An 18,689-nucleotide genomic window follows, 5' to 3' on the forward strand; every position below is an offset into this window, starting at 1 on the left:
TAACGTTTAAAATCAATGTTCTTAAAACTTTGAATAAGCCCATTTTCACGAAACCTATTGTACTTTATTTATAATTTACTGTGAAAATAAAAAATAAACAATAATAGTACAAAACATTTCGGTCGATATATTTTCAATTTTTAATATCTTATGACATTTGTGATTTAATTTTAATTCCCTGGAGTTGGCTGGGCGGAGCCTGCTTGATTTAGTTGACTTTCCTTTCTTTTTTCTTCTTTAATATCGGTTCTATATTTCATAAGAGCTGCCCTCATAGGGTCGGGAACCCCTTGTTCTTTAGCTTGGTCCCTTTGTCGTTCAAGTGCAGTCCTCATTGGCTCATCCAAAGAAGTCAAAAACTGCGTCTCTTCCTTTCTCTCTAGGTAATAACTGAACACAACGATTGCGAAGTAAAGGTTCACCACTGAAAATTTTGTTGAGCTACATTAGGTTTAGAGAATATATCACTAGGCCTACTTTTCATTGGTTGATTAAAAAAGATATATTCGTCTATTTTAGTGAGTATATTTTCTAAAGTGCATACTAGTTTAGAAAATACTAACAAATAAAAATGTTATTTCGCAATGCATAGTGTTTGGAAATTTAAAGAATCATCCAATATAACGAATTAATTATGACTTAGGCTACCCGAATTAGTGATTTTGCTAAGCTCACTTTTTTAAGCTTCCCTTTTGCAAATGTGTGCTTTAAACGCTAAATATCTAAAACAAATATATTCAATATTACTTACATTCATAAATCGTCAGAGTGATAAAATATACCGCTTGATCAATGTATAACATATAACCAGAAACTCCGAGAAGACTGACTACATACAGGAACAACAATACCGAAGATCCAAGTAACATTTGCAGCACATCCTGTAAGAAACAATCAGTAAATGTCGCGCTCATAATACTGTAAAGACGAAAAAGTTAGTTATTTTCGCGTCACTTCAGGGTACGAAAACCTACTAATCTTATTGGACTTTTAAGGGTAGTAGCAAATGTCCATGTTTTTATGTCCATGCCGTTAAAACTCCCTTGGGTTACGTCTCTTGGACGTGTAACAAATTTGAGTTGTTACAGGTATATCTGAAAGAAAGAAAAAACCTATTTTGACATTGGTTGACAACTACTTTGTTAATATTTTAATACTGTTTTTATGTTCTATAAAAGGATTTTAATGTAAATATTTTTTTCAATACCGGTAGTTATAGTTTTTGTGGAACTCTTTTAATATTTAATTTACATAATGTTTTCTTCTGTACTTAGGCCTTACTTTTTATTCTTATTTAAGAATAGGATTAAAGCATCTGGTGTTAAATATTCCACACAACATATATTTTTTGTAAGAAAATAATATATACCTATTAAATTAAATTAGAAACTTTTGAGGTGAATAGTACAATAAAAGCTTTTTTATGCTATAACGTACCAACCTTGCAAAACAAAAGCAAGTCGAGTTTCTAATTGTTTAGCTTTTCACTTGAATCACTTAAAGGAAGTACAGTTAGTGCGTTAGAACTCACTTAACTTTTAGAGTGTTTACATTTTTATTTTTTTTTCAAATACCTCGTTTAGTAAAATTTTCTTTAGCATGCTCTTCATTTCAGATAATATTTCATCTTAATTAAAGGTGTCACCAAATAAAATCTAGATTTTATAATATTGCTAGGTAAAACTTTATAAACAAATAAAGAATTGGATTAATGCAGCAGCACGAACGACTGAAAAGACATTTTGGACGTGCATAAGCATTGCAGATTATTTTATCCATACAAAATCCGTAGATATTTTTTGGTTTCTAGAGCTATATTTGTTTTACATTACTCATAATTTTCCCTTTTACCTATGTACTATTTACCTTGTAGACGCCGACCAATAGGACGATTGCAATGATGTAACTGCAAACAGATCCAGCCAAAGAGATTGCAGAAACTAAAACATATTTACAAAGCTCATTTTCTCACTATTGTTTGGAAGAATATTATAAGGAATGAAACAAAGCTATAAAATACATAATAATACATTTCTTATTCTAAGAGAATAGTTCTAAATCTCCTAGGATAAAATACGACATCTAATGAAACTTTGAGCATCATTAATTAATTACAGTACATTACAGCACCAATAGTTAATTGCAGGTGTAAAAAGTACAGTTGTTTGTTTTATCTCTGATCAAAAGAGTGCATTGATTCATTTGATAAGTTTATGAACAGAAAGATGGGTTTTCTCCTATTGAGCCGCACCAAGTTTAAAAAGGTAATTTCACTTGTATTTATTATTCAAAATCTCCCTATTAATTCTCTGTTAACTTATGTTCGTACTATTGATGAAAAAGTTTGTTATTTTACACTAAAATAAATAGAAATAGGCCTAATGAGTCAATGATAACACATTTCCGTACTATATTTTAATGAAGAATTTTATATTTAATATTGAAAATAAATACTAATAGGCCTATTTATTTAGGTCCTGTTTATTATTTGGGAAAATGCTGTCCTGATCTCTTAAAAAAACATTCTGCAACAATCTTCTATAAAAGCATTGTTTTTGTATTTTTCATTATTTTTCTAACTTAAGGTACACAAATTCTCCTATCAAGTTTAAATCATCAGTTACAGTTCTGTTTATCAACGGCTCTAAAACCTAAGCTGAAGCAGTACAAAATGTTTTACTATTATTAATAGAGAAAATTATTGTTTTAGCGAATTTCCCTATAGGGAAGTACCGGTAGCTATTACCGTAGGTGGCACGGTAAGACCTAGACCCGGGACCGATTTACTTTTCCATTTTGATGTCCCCAGAGGCCAAAAACGCCATTCGTTCAAATTTTTATATATGTATATATATATAGACTTATATATATATATATATATATATATATATATATATATATATATATACGTCCGTGAACGCGATAACTTGAGTAATTTTTGTCCGATTTTGATGAAATTTGGTTTAAAGGTGTAAAGCGGGATAAACTTGAATGAGTTCGCGAACCAGCACAATCGGACCATGGGAACGGGGCTTTACGGGGGGTTTTATGGGGTAAAAATTGGTTTTTCTCACTTTTGACCCTCAAAACACAAAATTTCCCGATTTCTCTTTAGACCTTTTTAAAGAGCTTAAAAAAACAAATAATTTAGTATATAAAAGTATTTTTGTTCAATTATTAGTAACGGAGAAAATTTAAAAAATTGTAAATTTAAAATTCCCATGTTATTCTTATGGAGAATATTGTCAAATGTTGTAGTTCGCTTGTTTATGGATATATTTTGATCAAACTTGGCAAATTTATTTATTTTGTACTAAGCTATCAATATTTTACTCAAAAACACACTTAATTAGTTTCCTTGTAACAGCAAACCTAGGTACTCGTTAAAACTAATGTTATTAAAATATATTTAACTGAAAATCAATTCAGACAAATGGAAATTTGCTTAGTCGGCAGGTTTGCTGCGGCGGGGGTATTTTGCAGTTATACTCACCTAGCTTAAGAAAATGTGCAACACCTTCGTCTGGCTCATATAGTTGTTGCTGAGTGAAATGCCGACCCAAATATAACGTCGCAGAAATCTAAATTAACAATGGTATTAGTTTTTTTTTGTTTTCTTTTTTCAAATGAAAGACACATTTCTCTTCTAATTACTATTATTAAAAGTCATATTGGTGGGTTTAAATAGGTTGTTTTTTTGTATTTAATTGAACAACGAAAAGCTAATTGAAAGCAAATAATGTAGTAATAAAGGGAAATGGGTTATTTATTTATTTAAATAACTTTTCGAACAATTGTTTTAAAAATATAAACTAAAAAATTCCAAATAACAAAAAAGCACAACAACGAAAGTATTATTTCCTTAATTCTCAACCAATTTTATTCACATCATTGTTGATATTTCTTTTTTAAACACTCAACTCTATTACAGTAGTCAAAGACTCGCTACTGCTATGGAAAGAATGTTCAAAAAGAAACTAAAGGCAGCGATTTAGGACTATGATATTAGGAAGATTAATCGTTGGGTTGACTATTTTTTTGTATGCCGTTATGAGTGAAATAATTATTAATAGTGGAAGAATATTAGGAAAATCGACCTAAAAAATTCGGACTAAGTGGAAACTTTGCACAGTTGTTAAGTAAGCCTAAATAAATAAAATATCAAAAGTCCCCATAAATCCCGGCTGTGCTTCAGCCGCCATCTTGGAAAATGGCGGCTAATTTTCACTTTTTTGACAATATTTCACAAACTATTGGTATTAAAGAATTTTCGTAAATTCATAAGTTGAAGAACGTCTAAAAATACATCTTTTTTATATCTGAAGGTTTGCTCTATCTGTAACGGTTATTGAGATAAATAATAAAAGTTAATATTAAATTTAGAATTCCCATGCTTTTCTTATGGAGGAAAATAAAATTGTTTGCTTATTTATAAATATATTTTGATCAAACTTGGCAAATTTATTTATTTTATAACAAACTATTAATATTTAACATAAATACTCACTTTAGTACCCTTCTTATGGCAGTAAACCTAGTACTTACTAAATTTAAAGTTATTTAAATAGGGAATATATCTTACATTTTTAGGTAGTAAATATCCAGTCAAGCAAATGTATATTCATTTCTTAATCATATTAACAATATTTTTTTCTTATTAGTATTATGATTTAAAGCCCACTTACTATCTTGGCACTACTATGTAACTACTCAAAACTTATTAGTACATATTTTTTTTACTCCCGGTATAATTTTTTGTCGGTAAATATTAGGAAATTGAACCTTAAAATCCGGACTAAATTGAAATTTTGCACAGTTAAGCACAGTAGCCTAGTTGATGAAAATGGCAAAAGTCCCCACAAATTTCGGCTGTGCCTCAGCCGCATTTAGTCCGGATTTTAAGGTTTAATTTCCTAATATTCACCGACAAAATAATTATACGGGGAGTAATAAGTAGGTGTACTGTCTTAAAACAGATATATTAATTTAAATAGTTTTCAGCTGACTTAATTGTTTGTTTGTTTTTGTTTTTGTGTTGTTCATGATTTTGAAATGGAAGTAAAATCTATGTAACATAATGTTAGTTTCATTTTATATTTAAAACTGTTCAATGGCGACGAGGATGAGGAGGAGGAAGGGTGAGAGACACCAGGAGCTAGTAGAAGAAGGTATATTAACACCCAGTCAACCTATTTTCTGTTCTAATTTTGATAAATTTGATGAAGACAATGAGACATGGAGTTCATACATGGTAAGGCTAGACAACTTTTTTGACCTAAACGGAATTACGTCAGAATTAAAGAAAAAGCAATATTTGATCAATTTATTGACACCTAAAGTATTTCACGACCTGAGAATTAATCTAAGCCCATGTGACATTGAGGATAAAAGTTATGACGAAATATGTGAAGCGTTACAATTATTACTGGAACCTAAGGGAAGTATTATTGCAGAACAACATAAGTTCACTAAACGAATCCAGAATCCGAGTGAATCTGTAGGCAGCTTCGCCAAAGATCTGAAAACCTTAGCCAGTAAATGTGATTTTAAATGTCCAAAATGTAATGCATCAACATCTGACGTTCATCTGCGGTAACAGTTTATTTCGGGCATTCATGATGGAAAATTACTGTCTAGATTAATTGAAATTCACGAAGATAAAACGTTTAACCAATGTCTTGAAATAGCAAGTAACTTTGAGCAAATCAAAAGTGAAACAACGAAAATCCAAGAATCAAATTTGCAATCAAAAGTTGGAGAACAATTTCAGATTCGAGGGAAGAAAAGCGCTGGATATTTGCAAGGAAAGGGTAGTAAAATATCATGTTTCAGGTGTGGGGGACACCATCACATAAGTGCGTGCGAAATTCCAGCAGACATTAAATGTTGGAATTGTGAGAGGAAAGGACATCTCAGAAAAGTTTGTCGGAGAAAGAAACAAAACATGCGACAAGCTGATGACGCTTCGACAGGAAATGAGTATGAAGAGGAAGGTGAGTGTCAAAATCCACCTTTTATGTCAATTTTATCCGTTGTGGATAGAAAGAAGAAATGTACTAAATTGTCTAAGCTCTCGGATGATGCATATCAACCCGAAATGGTAAACAGGCCGGGAAAGATTATGTTAGACTGCACCATTGACGATAAGCGTAACTCTTTTGAGTTAGATACTGGTGCTGCGGTCAGTACTATACCGCTGCATCTGTTTAAGAAATTATTTCCAGGTAAGATTCTAAATAGAACAAGAATGCCGTTAAGAACCTATACAGGAGAAATAATTCGCCCGGTAGGGTTTGCGACTGTCGAAATTTGCTATGAAAATCAAATATCTGTGGGCAACCTGTATGTTATTCGGGGGAACGTAGACAGTATTTTTGGAAGGGAGTGGTTAAAGTTGTTCAAAATAGAGCTTCCTTCATTAAACCAGGTATCAGAAGATCAAACAGATCATAAAAAAGACCAGTTTATAGAGAATCTTAAGAGCGAATTTCCTAATGTTTTCTTACCAGGAGTGGGTAAAGTACCGAACTATGAAGCTCATTTGAGTTTGAAACCAAACTCTAAGCCGGTTTACCTGCCACCCCGCCCTGTTCCTTTTGCTTTAAGGGATAAAGTCAATGATGAAATTGACAGGTTAGAAAAGGAGGGAATTCTCTCAAAGTTGACCTACAGTCAATGGGGTACACCTATAGTACCGATAGTTAAACCAAACGGGGATATTCGGCTTTGTGCTGATTACAAAGTATCAGTTAATAAGACCTTGGAACCTGATCATTATCCAATTCCAACATTGGATGACATATTTGCGAGCATGAGTGGCTGTAAGTATTTTTCGACTATTGATATTTCTCAAGCGTATTTAAACATTCCCATGGACAACGAGAGTGCCAGAGTACAGGCCATTAGCACATATAAGGGTGTATATGCTGTCAATAGACTCATGTTCGGAATCAAAAATGCTCCAGCTGAGTGGCAAAGATTTATATCTCAAGCTCTAGACAACATTCCAGGTGTTACGGTGTTTTACGATGACATTAGAGTAGTGAGTAAAACGTTAGAGGAGCACAAAGATCGGCTAAAAGAAGTTTTCAGAAGGTTATCCAATAATAACTTGCGAGTCAATAGTAAGAAATGTAATTTATTTAAAGCTAAGATTGTGTATTTAGGACATGAAATATCAGAAAAGGTTATTCACAAATGTAAAGACAATGTGGAGGCGGTAGTAAATGCTCCCCGACCGACCAATAAAGATGAGCTTAAAAGCTGGTTGGGTCTCATTAACTATTATGGAAGGTTTGTCAATCATCTCTCAAGCTTGTTACACCCTTTGTATGAACTGACCAGAGGTGGTAGAAAGTTTACCTGGACCTCAGAATGTGAGAAATCTTGGCTTCAAACAAAAAAGGAAATTGCTTCAGATAGAGATTTACTTCCATATGACCCTAAATTACCAATTATTCTGTCAGTTGATGCCAGTCCAGTAGGGCTTGGAGCTACTCTTTCACACGCTCTCCCGGATGGATCGGAAAGACCAATATGTTTCGCTTCTCGCACTCTTACGCTCACGGAACGGTCGTATTCTCAAATCGATAAAGAAGCTACAGCAATCTTTTGGGGTGTAAATAAGTTTTTTCAATATGTGTTTTCCAAAAGGTTTATTTTAAGAACAGATAATAAACCACTTGTTTCTATCTTCAACCCCGCAAAGGAATTACCACGAATGACTGCGCAAAGACTTCTAAGGTATGCCATATTCCTGCAAGGTTTTGACTACGACGTTCAACATATAACTTCTGAGGAGAATGTCTCGTCTGATGCCCTTTCGAGAGCAACGATAATAGGAAAAGAGGATGAAAATTTCATGGATGACATAAACAGAGCGTGTTTATACCAAATTAGGCAATTCAATGATGTATTGCCTGTGAAGCTGGAAGAAATTCAAGAGGAAACTCAGAAGGAAATTGTAATGAAAGATATTTACGATTGCTTACTACGAGGTAAACCATTGGGTCATAAGGAGTATAAAAAACACTTGGATGAATTGAGTATAGTGGACGGTTGTATAATGAGAGGCGATCGAGTTATTATACCACGCACTCTGAGAAAACGTGTTTTGAATGATCTACATTCGTCTCATACAGGAATTGTTAGGATGAAGGCCCTTGCAAGAAGTTATGTCTGGTGGCCAGACATGGATCTCGATATAGAACAATTTGTGAAACAGTGTACACCCTGCCAAAGAAATCAGAAGAATCCTGCTAAAGCGTGGCATCCATGGGAACCAGAAAATGCACCGTGGAAAAGAATACATGTTGATTTCTTAGGACCTGTATCAAATCAATACGTTTTACTGGTTGTAGATTCATTCTCTAAATGGTTAGAAGCCTGTCCCATGACACAAGCAACATCAAAGAAAACCATAGAGTTTTTGGAAGATATTTTTGCAAGATTCGGCCTACCTTATACATTGGTGAGTGACAATGCTTCAATATTTAAATCAGAAGAGTTTAGTAATTACTTAAAACATAATGGTATTATTCACAGAACCATTGCACCATATAATCCGCAGAGCAATGGTCAAGCAGAACGCTATGTTCAAGAAGTGAAAAGGTACTTAAGAAAAGAAGTGGACACAAATGGAAACCTAAAAGAAAAACTTCTTAAAGTTCTTTCATCTCACAGACGAACACCGACATCAACAACAACAAAAAGTCCGGCAGAGTTGATGTTTGGAAGAAAACTGCGGAATTCGTTAGATGTGTTGAGACCTTCATTAGAGTCAACGTTGAAACCTACCTTTCGCAGAGCCCAACAAGGATGTACATCTTTCAAAGGAACCATAAGAGAATTCAAAGAAGGTGAACATGTTTTGGTAAGAGAAATGGTGAAAAATGGCAAAATTGTTTGGAGAAAAGGCGAAATAAAGAAAAGAATTGGAAGAGTTATGTACTCCGTTGCTGTTGATGACATGCTATGGAGACGGCACATAAATCAACTTCGGAAGATATAGAATCTACAGTATCCTTTGAATTATTTCATGGGGGAAGAGTTTGTACTGTCTTAAAACAGATATATTAATTTAAATAGTTTTCAGCTGACTTAATTGTTTGTTTGTTTTTGTTTTTGTGTTGTTCATGATTTTGAAATGGAAGTAAAATCTATGTAACATAACGTTAGTTTCATTTTATATTTAAAACTGTTCAGTAGGCCTACCATGTAAGTAGTTACATAGTCGTTAAAATATATTGAGTGGGCTTTAAACTTTAATACCAATAAGGGAAAACTATTGTTAATAGGTCAAATATAAATTTCCATTTGCCTGACTGGATCATTACTAAAATACTTCCTAAAAATGTAAGATAGATTCTCTATTTAAATACGGTAATTTAAATTTAACGAGTACTGAGTTGACTGCTATGGGAAGAGTAATAAAGAGTGTATTTATGTTAAATGTCATAAGCTTAGTATGAAATAAATAAATTTGCCAAATTTGATCAAAGTATATCCATAAATAAGCAAACTGCAACAATTTTATTTTCCTCTATAATAATAACATGGGAATTTTAAATTCAATACTAACTTTTATTATTTATCTCAATAACCGTTAGAGATAGAGCAAACCTTCAAATATAAAAAAGATGTATTTTTAGACGTTCTTTAACTTATGTATTTACGAAAATTCTCTAATACCAAAAGTTTGTGAAATATTGTCAAAACAGTGAAAATTGGCCGCCATTTTCCAAGATGGCGGCTGAAGCACAGCCAGGATTTATGGGGACTTTTGATATTTTATATATTTAGGCTTACTAAACAACTGTTCAAAGTTTCCACTTAGTCCGAATTTGTTAGGTCGAATGGCTTGTATATCCCTAAAATTCTTGGACTATAAAGGTTGTGATTTTATGAATTAATATTTTTGTGGAAACTACTGTGAAACTGAAGTGTCTCATTTTTAAAAGAAACTAACTTTTAACGAATACTAATAATATGCCAGTTTCGTCCACTTCTCTTACATGCCTCGTTACACCACCTGTTATTTATGGGAATAACCCCTTTTTTAAAGATGTTTCTCGTTTTAATGAAGTTGCCGAAAACAAAACTCTATTAGGCATAATAGAATTTAAGTACCGGTAAACTACCTCTTTCAGCGTATTAGAATATACAACTACGTAGTTATCAATAAATACTTTGCTGGCACAGTTTTACGTTTTAAAGGTCTTTGTTTCTCTTATTTTTATCCCAATTGACCTAGCCGTCAATTTATGTAGGGTGTTTTTTTTTACAACTGCAAAAACAACAAAGAGTACCAGAAACACAAATTTTCATTACATTTTTGTCATTAAAATATAATTAACGTATTTACGTTACGGTAATCAGTTTGAGTAGTTTACTTACGATTAGAAAACCACCAATCACTTTGCAGCCTGATCGAAGAGGAGTCGTGTAGCAAAACTGGGTTAAAACTAGCTCCATTGTTTATAAAAGGTACAAACCTGAAAAATAAATTGCATTGATAAATAATTGTAAAAGGTTTAAAGGCAGAAAAAAACTATTTTATTACCATACGACAGCAATCAGCTGTTTGAGACAAAACTTAAGGAGTTTTCCGACTCACTGGTACCAACCGCAGCGATGTCGGATCCGTAGTTGTCGACAAATTGATGTTCAAAGTCGTTCACTTCTTTTATGTTCACCCTGTATTAATTTTAATGTGAAACGGCCGTTTGTGATTGATAAGTAAATCATTAATAACTTGCCCATATGGATGTATAAATACCTAAAAAGGTTTGGAAACACAGCAGACCCCTTAAGATGATGTCAAAGCTTACCTGATGTACACGACCTACTATATTATAATTTATATTTGAGAGTACTGTGATTTAAAATATAGTTCAAACAATTTAACACTAACTTGTTCTGTATCTTAGCAACACTGCTTCAACAAAAAAGTTTACTCTTTGATTAGCTTATGTGCTTCTACTTTAGAAAAAGTAATTTAAATATCATCCGATAAACAAAACATTTAATAGCATCTTATAAAATGCAGTTATAAGTAACTTTATACTTTCAAATTGGATTTTTTATTTAGTTACATTTATACTTTAGGTAATAAAGCTTTCAACTTCCTTCGTGAATATATACTTTACACAATTTCTTATTAAAGGTAGGCTTTTGAAGCCATTTTATTCCTTGTTATGTAAAGAATTTAATATCTAAAGACTCTCACTTGCCGAAGAGGAAAAAACCTAAAAAGGGATTGAAGATAGTAAGACCTTGCTTATATAAATATATACATGACATCAACAACTATGCATTGATATATATCGACACTACAATAAGTTGTAGCACTATTCTCATTCATTGACTTCAAATATACAAAGGGATTTTTAAGCAAGCGAACGTTTAATTGTGCATCTTCATATAAAATCATATGGTTACAGTATTTTTAAACGTTCCTCAGCAAAATTAAACACTTTAGAAGGCCTTGTCTGATATTATTGATTGATGTGTCTGCAGCATATCTGAAGAACCATACTGTTTTCTTTCGTGTCCTCTTCTTAATGCAAAGCGTGGATATGCTACTTATCTATATAAATAAAAGGCAAAGCCCTCACTGACTCACTGACTGACTCACTCACTCAATCACTCATCACTAATTCTCCCACTTCCCATGTACCTAGGAGGCTGAAATTTGGTACACCGATTCTTTGGGCATTAAATAGGAAAATTAAGTAGTTTTTATTCTGATCGGGCTTTCGGGCTCCGCCCCAGTGGCTCTGGAGTTTCCCATGTTAACCTTATGATTTTTCATACTTAAAAAGGAACAGCTGTTTCAATGGACCAGAGAGCTATTTTTATAGACCAGCTTACTTTTCTATTGTTAACATAAACTATTCCCTACTATGCAGACCACCTCCCAACTCCTTGAAGACCTTTCACAGAAAGATATACAAATCATTGCCTTGTTAAAGTAAATTTTAATACTTATCAGATAAGCTTGATTCCATTGTATTCAGTGATTCGAAAATACAATCCATGCAATGCCTGCGTTTAAAAGTAAATTGTTTGTAATAAGTAGTATAATTATTTATCAATGCAATTTATTTTTCAGGTTTGTACCGTTTCTAAATAATGAAGCCAGTTTTAACCCAGTTTTGCTGCACGACTCCTCTTTAGATCAGGGTGCAAAGTGATTGGTGGTTTTCTAATCGTAAGTAAACTACTCAAACTGATTACCTAAATACGTTAATTCTACTAATTACTATTATTAAAAGTCATATTGGTGGGTTTTAATAGGTTTTTGTTTTAATTTAATCCAACAACAAAAATCTAATTGAAAGCAAATAATCTAGTAATAAGAAATGTGTTTTTCATTTGAAAAAAAAAAACTAAAACCTTTGTTAATTTAGATATCTGCTACATTATATTTGGCCCGGTATTTCACTCAGCAACGACCAAACGAGTCAGACGAAGGTGTTGCACATTTTCTTAAGCTAGGTGAGTATAACTGTAAAAACCTATAATTTTCTTCATTATTAACAGTATAACTTCTTATACTGCTCTAGTTTAGGTTTTAGAGCCGTTGATAAACAGAACTGTAAAGATGATTTAAACGTGATAGGAGAATTTTTGTACCTTAGGTATTAGGAAGTTATAAAAATAATGGAAAATGCAAAAACAATGAGCTTTTATAGATTAATGTCTCAGAATGTTTTTTAAGAGATAAGAGCAGCATTTTTTTAAATAATAAATGGGACCTATATATATATAGGCCTATTAGTATTTATTTTTAATATTAAACATAAAATTCGTCATTAAAATATAGTACGAAAATGTGTTATCATTGACTCATTAGGCCTATTTCTATTTATTTTAGTGTAAAATATCAAACTTTTTCATCAATAGTACGAACATAAGTTAACATAAAATTAATAGGGATATTTTGAATAATAAATACAAGTGAAATTACCTTTTTAAACTTGGTGCGGCTCAATAGGAGAAAAACCATCTTTCTGTTCATAAACTTATCAAATGAATCAATGCACTCTTTTGATCAGAGATAAAACAAACAACTGTACTTTTTACACCTGCAATTACCTATTTGTGCTGTAATGTACTGTAATTAATTAATGATGCTCAAAGTTTCATTAGATGTCGTATTTTATCCTAGGAGATTTAGAACTATTCTCTTAGAATAAGAAATTTATTATTATGTATTTTATAATTTTGTGTCATTCCTTATAATATTCTTCCAACCAATAGTAAGAAAATGAGCTTTGTAAATATGTTTTAGTTTCTGCAATCTCTTTGGCTGGATCTGTTTGCAGTTACATCATTGCAATCATCCTATTGGTCGGCGTCTACAAGGTAAATAGTACATAGGTAAAAGGGCAAATTATGAGTAATGTAAACAAATATAGCTCTAGAAACCACAAAATATCTACGGATTTTGTATGGATATAATAATCTGCAATGCTTATGCACGTCCAAAATGTCTTGACAGTCGTTCGTGCTGCTGCATTAATCCGATTCTTTATTTGTTTATAAAGTTTTACTTAGCAATATTATAAAATCTAGATTTTATTTGGTGACACCTTTAATTAAGATGAAATATTATCTGAAATGAAGAGCATGTTAAAGAAAATTTTACTAAAAGAGGTATTTGAAAAAAATAAAAATGTAAACACTCTAAAAGTTAAGTGAGTTTAACGCACTAACTGTACTTCCTTTAAGTGATTCAAGTGAAAAGCTAAACAATTAGAAACTCGACCTGCTTTTGTTTTGCAGGGTTGGTACGTTATAGCATTGACTATATATATAGTCAATGGTTATACCATAAAAAGGTTTTATTGAACTATTCACCTCAAAAGTTTCGAATTTAATTTAATTGATATATCTATTTTTTAGGTTAAGTTGTCTGGTATATTTAACACTACTTTGTTTTAATCCTATTCTTCAACAAGGATGAAGAGTTAGGTCTAAGAACGGAAGAGAAGATTACGTAAATTATATGTAAAAAGAGTTCGACATAAACTATAACTATAGAAAAAATAATATATTATATTAAAATCCTTTTCTAGAATATTAAAACAATATTGAATTGTTAACAAAGTAGTTGTCTACCAATGTCAACAGAGTTTTTTTCTGTTAGATATACCTTTATCAACTCAAATTTTTTATACATCCAAGAGACGTAGCCCAATGGAATTTTAATGGCATGGATATAAAAAAAGCATGGACATGTGCTGGCTGGGTCTGTGACCTACCCTTAAAAGACCAATAAGATCAGTAGGTTTACGTGCCCAGAAAGGACACACACCAAATTGTTCATATTTGCAGTGTAATGGATCTCCACGACATTTACTGGTTGTTTTTTACAGGATGTGCTGCAATTGTTACTTGGATCTTTGGTATTGTTGTTCCTGTATGCAGTCAGTCTTCTCGCAGTTGCTGGTTATACAGTGTGATTGAAAAGTCCCGGAACGGTTTAATATTTTAAAAAATAATGCAGATAGAGCTAAAATACTTGGAACGAAGTTACGGGGAATAAATATCAATTTTAACACATATTTAGTGATTCAATAACTCTTCAGGGGGACGTCCCACAAGGAGTCAGAAGAAAATCTTAAATAGAAGCATAGGTCAATATGCACATCAAATTAAAGGTATTTTTTAGTAGAATACAATGCCACAAACCGCACTTCAAAAGGTTGATCCTGCGCAAAATGAAAGTTGTTCAAAAATTCATTTAATTTACATTGCTATTATACGCTTTCTACTCAGGGGGCACAGCCCTAGAAAATCGGAAGACAATTGTTAACGTAAGAATAGGTCGATATGCACATCAAATTAAAGGTCAACATGTATTGTTGTTATTTAAATTGTTTTTACAGCTCGTTTCTCTCAAATAGCGCGTTGTTCTTGAACCTTCCTCCACAGTTTTTCCTGTTATAAAGTTTTGTGAGCCGCTCCTCGGGCCTACACATGGATTCACGCTTCCAAGTCGTTAGCCTGGGTGTGGGTACGAGGGCGTGGTTCAAAAGTCATAAAAACATTGATTTTAAACGTTAAACCATTAAAGAACCATAACAGTTGTATTTCAGTCACTTGACATTATTCAAGTAAAATATTAAAAATGATCCAGATTATCCGAAAGTAGAAACATGAATTTTAATGAAGATATCGCTAAAATGCAATAAAATTCGTCCTCATTCAAGACTGGCGTATAGTAGAAATACATGCAATTTTGATGATAAGCGTCACTATTACTGTACCAAAGGTAATTTAGTATACTATAAAACTAGATATAGAAAGAATTAGTAGTTAGATGGAAGTCACCTTCCTCAAGTGTTCCAGTTAATGATCAGTTTTGTTCAAAGAAATTTAATTTGCACGTCATAAGCTATACTAAAAAATCTTTGGTAAAATTTGTTAATATTTTGTTGACAACACCATGACATATCGTGATGGTTTTAGCTCACACTGGGAAATAGTTTATTTTTTGGTAAATATTGCTCGGAGATTTGTTTATCTCAATAGCAAGCTTTAAAATCCACAAGCACCTATGGAAACTGACAGTTTTTAGTTGTTGATTTTAATTTTTAGAGTAGTAACTACCATAACCACGGTCACATAGCGACGCCTTCAACAGCTGGTGGATTTGCATTACTCTACTGTTGTGCGGACCTGCGTTGGAACTATTGAAGGAAGCAGACTATGTCTACTACGAAACGAGTTCATATACTACGCAATGTTGAACAAGGTGATCAGATTGGCCCGTTACCTTTTCTAGGTACCTTAACTTGAATGCTTTCCACCTAGGAATTTCAAACCCAACTTTACTAAGCCACCAAACCTATACATAAATGTAGGCCAAAGGATATTTTTTTCGTAACCTCTAAACATGTTGACACCAAACTCTCTCAAAATGCTTACAACTTTGAGTTGTAAATAAAACTCACAGAATAAAAAATATACAACTGCTTTACTAATTTTTATCGGACCACTTAGAAGTCTTGTATGGCGTAGGCATTTGTGTGTTTGTTGGATTATCACTACCTATTTGCGTTGAAGCTTGGGGCCTTCCCAATGACTGAGCGCTGCGAGGCCCAGGTATCACATAAGGTGCCTGAGGGGTGTTCAAAGGAGGTGCATAGGGCATCGTTGAAGGACCCTGGCCAGGATATATTCCTCCCTGAGGCTGGTTCATCGGTGATATTTGATTGTTTTCATTTCCACCCCCCAGAGGGTACGATACCTGTTGGTTGGTCTGGCTGTCGTAGACAGTGATAAAGTTTAAATTGTTCGCAATATCCTCAATGAATTCCCCATAGCTGTACCATACTGCGGCGAAGTACAGGAGGATAACTGCAATGAGAAGTAGTCGTTATGAAATGTACAATTCGTTAAACAAATTAAGACACAAGTTTAAGACAGTGTTTGTACAGGATAATTGACTCCTGCTAAAAGGTTGGCGGGAAGACGCTACACACCTAAGGCTACACAATACATCCGATTGATGTACAAAAGAATGAATTTAAGTAGAATACCTACTTGAAAAATATAAATTGATGATGAGACAGAAATTAAGGCAAAGACAACTTTGATTAGTTTTTCAGAATATCCCTTGCGTTTCCACAAGATTTTTTTCTCACTGTAAAATATGTAGATATTCTCTTATTGGTCGTAATAATTTAACTACTGGCTTAGATGATTATTGTGTCTTTAGTAATTAATAGTCCTAACTACATTACCAGCTGATTTAAGTCCATTAAAATAATTACTATAGTCTTCAGACATCTTCACATCTTTAGTCTAATATTATATTTTAATTATGTTTATCTACTAAATCCACTCAAAGGTAAATTTCACTCAAACAGAGGCGAGTTAGCGTAGCAAACGAGCTAACCTGAAGGCAAGTGAGCGCAGCGAACGAGCTCCAACCTAAAGGCGAGTGAGCGTAGCGAACGAACTTCAACTAGGATCTTGAAAATGAACAAGCATTTGACATAAAACCACATTAGGACAGGACGACGCCTGTCGGGCCAGCTAGTACACAATATTTGACGTAAGAATCATCACAATGCTACACAATGCTTACTGTTGGATTCATATTGGTAAAGAAATAAATGCTGTACAGTGTTAGTTTTGAATTTGTAGTCTTTAACTATCTATAAATAAAAGCGAAGAGTAAATCAACCTGTTACAATAATATACTAAAATGCCAATAAGGTAATTACCTACTTATGTCAAACGGTTGAACAACGTTGAACTCTATGCTTATTATAATGTCTAGTTGCATTCTTAATCAAATAAATCAGGTTATAATCTTAAGTTAATCGTACTTACCTAAGGATATTATTTCAGGAAACCATTGATGCCTGACCCCACTAAATACTAATCCATAAGCGATAAACTGCAAGGAATGTAGTATGGCCATAAACACTCCAACTGCCTTGAGAACTATTGAGATTTTCTAAACAAACATAACAGTTTTGGTAGAGTTGGAAAATATAGAACTTTAATGCTGTTTAGAATTTATGAGAACTACACTTAATAAATCTTAGTTACATGACAATCCTACGCAGGTCTACAATGTAGCAAAACTAAAATCGAATAGCTAAATATCCACCCATCATTTTAAGATGATGTGAATTCTAAGAAGTAGTGACAACCTCAAATGGGTTTCCTAATAGGATTATGGTAATCAGTTCACGTAAATTTCAATTTTTAAACATCAATACATTTTTCGTATTTTATATTTGGGAACAGAAAAAGTTTCTAGTTTTTAAGTTCAATTTTGGTCACTTGTGAAATTCGTAAAAGGCACAATATTTTTCCATTTTGCATAAAATTACTCATTTAGTAACTGCGGTCTTGTATAGACCTAAATAATAAATAGTGAACAGTAATTTAGCAGAATTTACTTATACAAATATGTCTGGATTTAAAAATGAAAAAATATTCAGCTTTTACCTTGGTCGTAGCGTAAATAACTCCAATAGAGACCATAATGACAACTACAGCCACAACAGCACGCAATATATAAACTGAAAACAATTAGTATATTATTAATTTTAGTTGGAAACATGTTGCTCATATCATAAAAAGAAGTTTTTTAGTGAATTCGGGTGAATATAACTGTTCTTAAGTTCCAATTCATTTCCTTGAATTCACTATTAGCATCTAGATTATATTAGATGAAGTAGAGGATCGGTTTTATTACAATGGCCTTAGAATTCTATAGATTTGCTTGAATTAGAATATTCATTTTATCTATTATGTTTTGATTGGACGTGAACGGACTGGCTAACACCGAAGCAGTAACAGGCGTACTGCTCCGATCCCAGCTTTCAATAAAAAAAAATCACCGTCATGGTAAAATCTTTCGCAGGAACATCATTTACTGTCTGTTTGCCAATTGTTTCTCATTTGTTCGTGGGACACTTGGAAACATTTTAAAAACGAAATTGTGACGAATTTCAAACTGGAGTGTGATGTTTGTATACAGTCGAGAAACAATTCAATAAAATATAATTTGTTTCTAGAATCGCGATAATTTGTTTGTTTTTCCTATGAAATACAAAATATACGGACAATAAATTAGAATAAAACCTCATATACTTATACTACTATCCAAAAAAGGACGTTGATACATTTAAAAAATCCTACACCGTGTTTAAAAGGGC

General features: G+C 32.7%; 1 protein-coding gene across 1 annotated transcript; it reads right to left on the reverse strand.

Moving 5' to 3' along the window:
- Positions 1–103: 103 nt before the first annotated feature.
- Positions 104–10,915, reverse strand: LOC129001281 (uncharacterized). Its single transcript, XM_054428528.1, has 6 exons — positions 10,830–10,915; positions 10,396–10,493; positions 3,494–3,581; positions 1,867–1,940; positions 752–881; positions 104–424 (listed from the first exon to the last, which is right to left on the reverse strand). The coding sequence occupies exons 2-6, from the start codon at positions 10,471–10,473 to the stop codon at positions 171–173; spliced, it is 624 nt and encodes a 207-aa protein (XP_054284503.1). The 5' UTR covers positions 10,474–10,493; positions 10,830–10,915; the 3' UTR covers positions 104–170.
- Positions 10,916–18,689: the final 7,774 nt, after the last annotated feature.

The sequence above is a fragment of the Macrosteles quadrilineatus genome, unplaced genomic scaffold, assembly GCF_028750875.1.
Source record: "Macrosteles quadrilineatus isolate MER2022 unplaced genomic scaffold, UCM_ALF_1.0 Scaffold_8__2_contigs__length_117827958, whole genome shotgun sequence".
Taxonomy (NCBI): domain Eukaryota; kingdom Metazoa; phylum Arthropoda; class Insecta; order Hemiptera; family Cicadellidae; genus Macrosteles; species Macrosteles quadrilineatus.

Excerpts from the sequence above, each read along its gene's own strand:
- LOC129001281 (XM_054428528.1), bottom strand. The coding sequence starts at position 10,473 with ATGGAGCTAGTTTTAACCCAGTTTTGCTACACGACTCCTCTTCGATCA. Across the intron at positions 1,941-3,493 it reads TGCACATTTTCTTAAGCTAG|TTTCTGCAATCTCTTTGGCT; the intron begins GTGAGTATAACT and ends AATATGTTTTAG. Across the intron at positions 425-751 it reads CACTCTGACGATTTATGAAT|TGGTGAACCTTTACTTCGCA; the intron begins GTAAGTAATATT and ends CAAAATTTTCAG.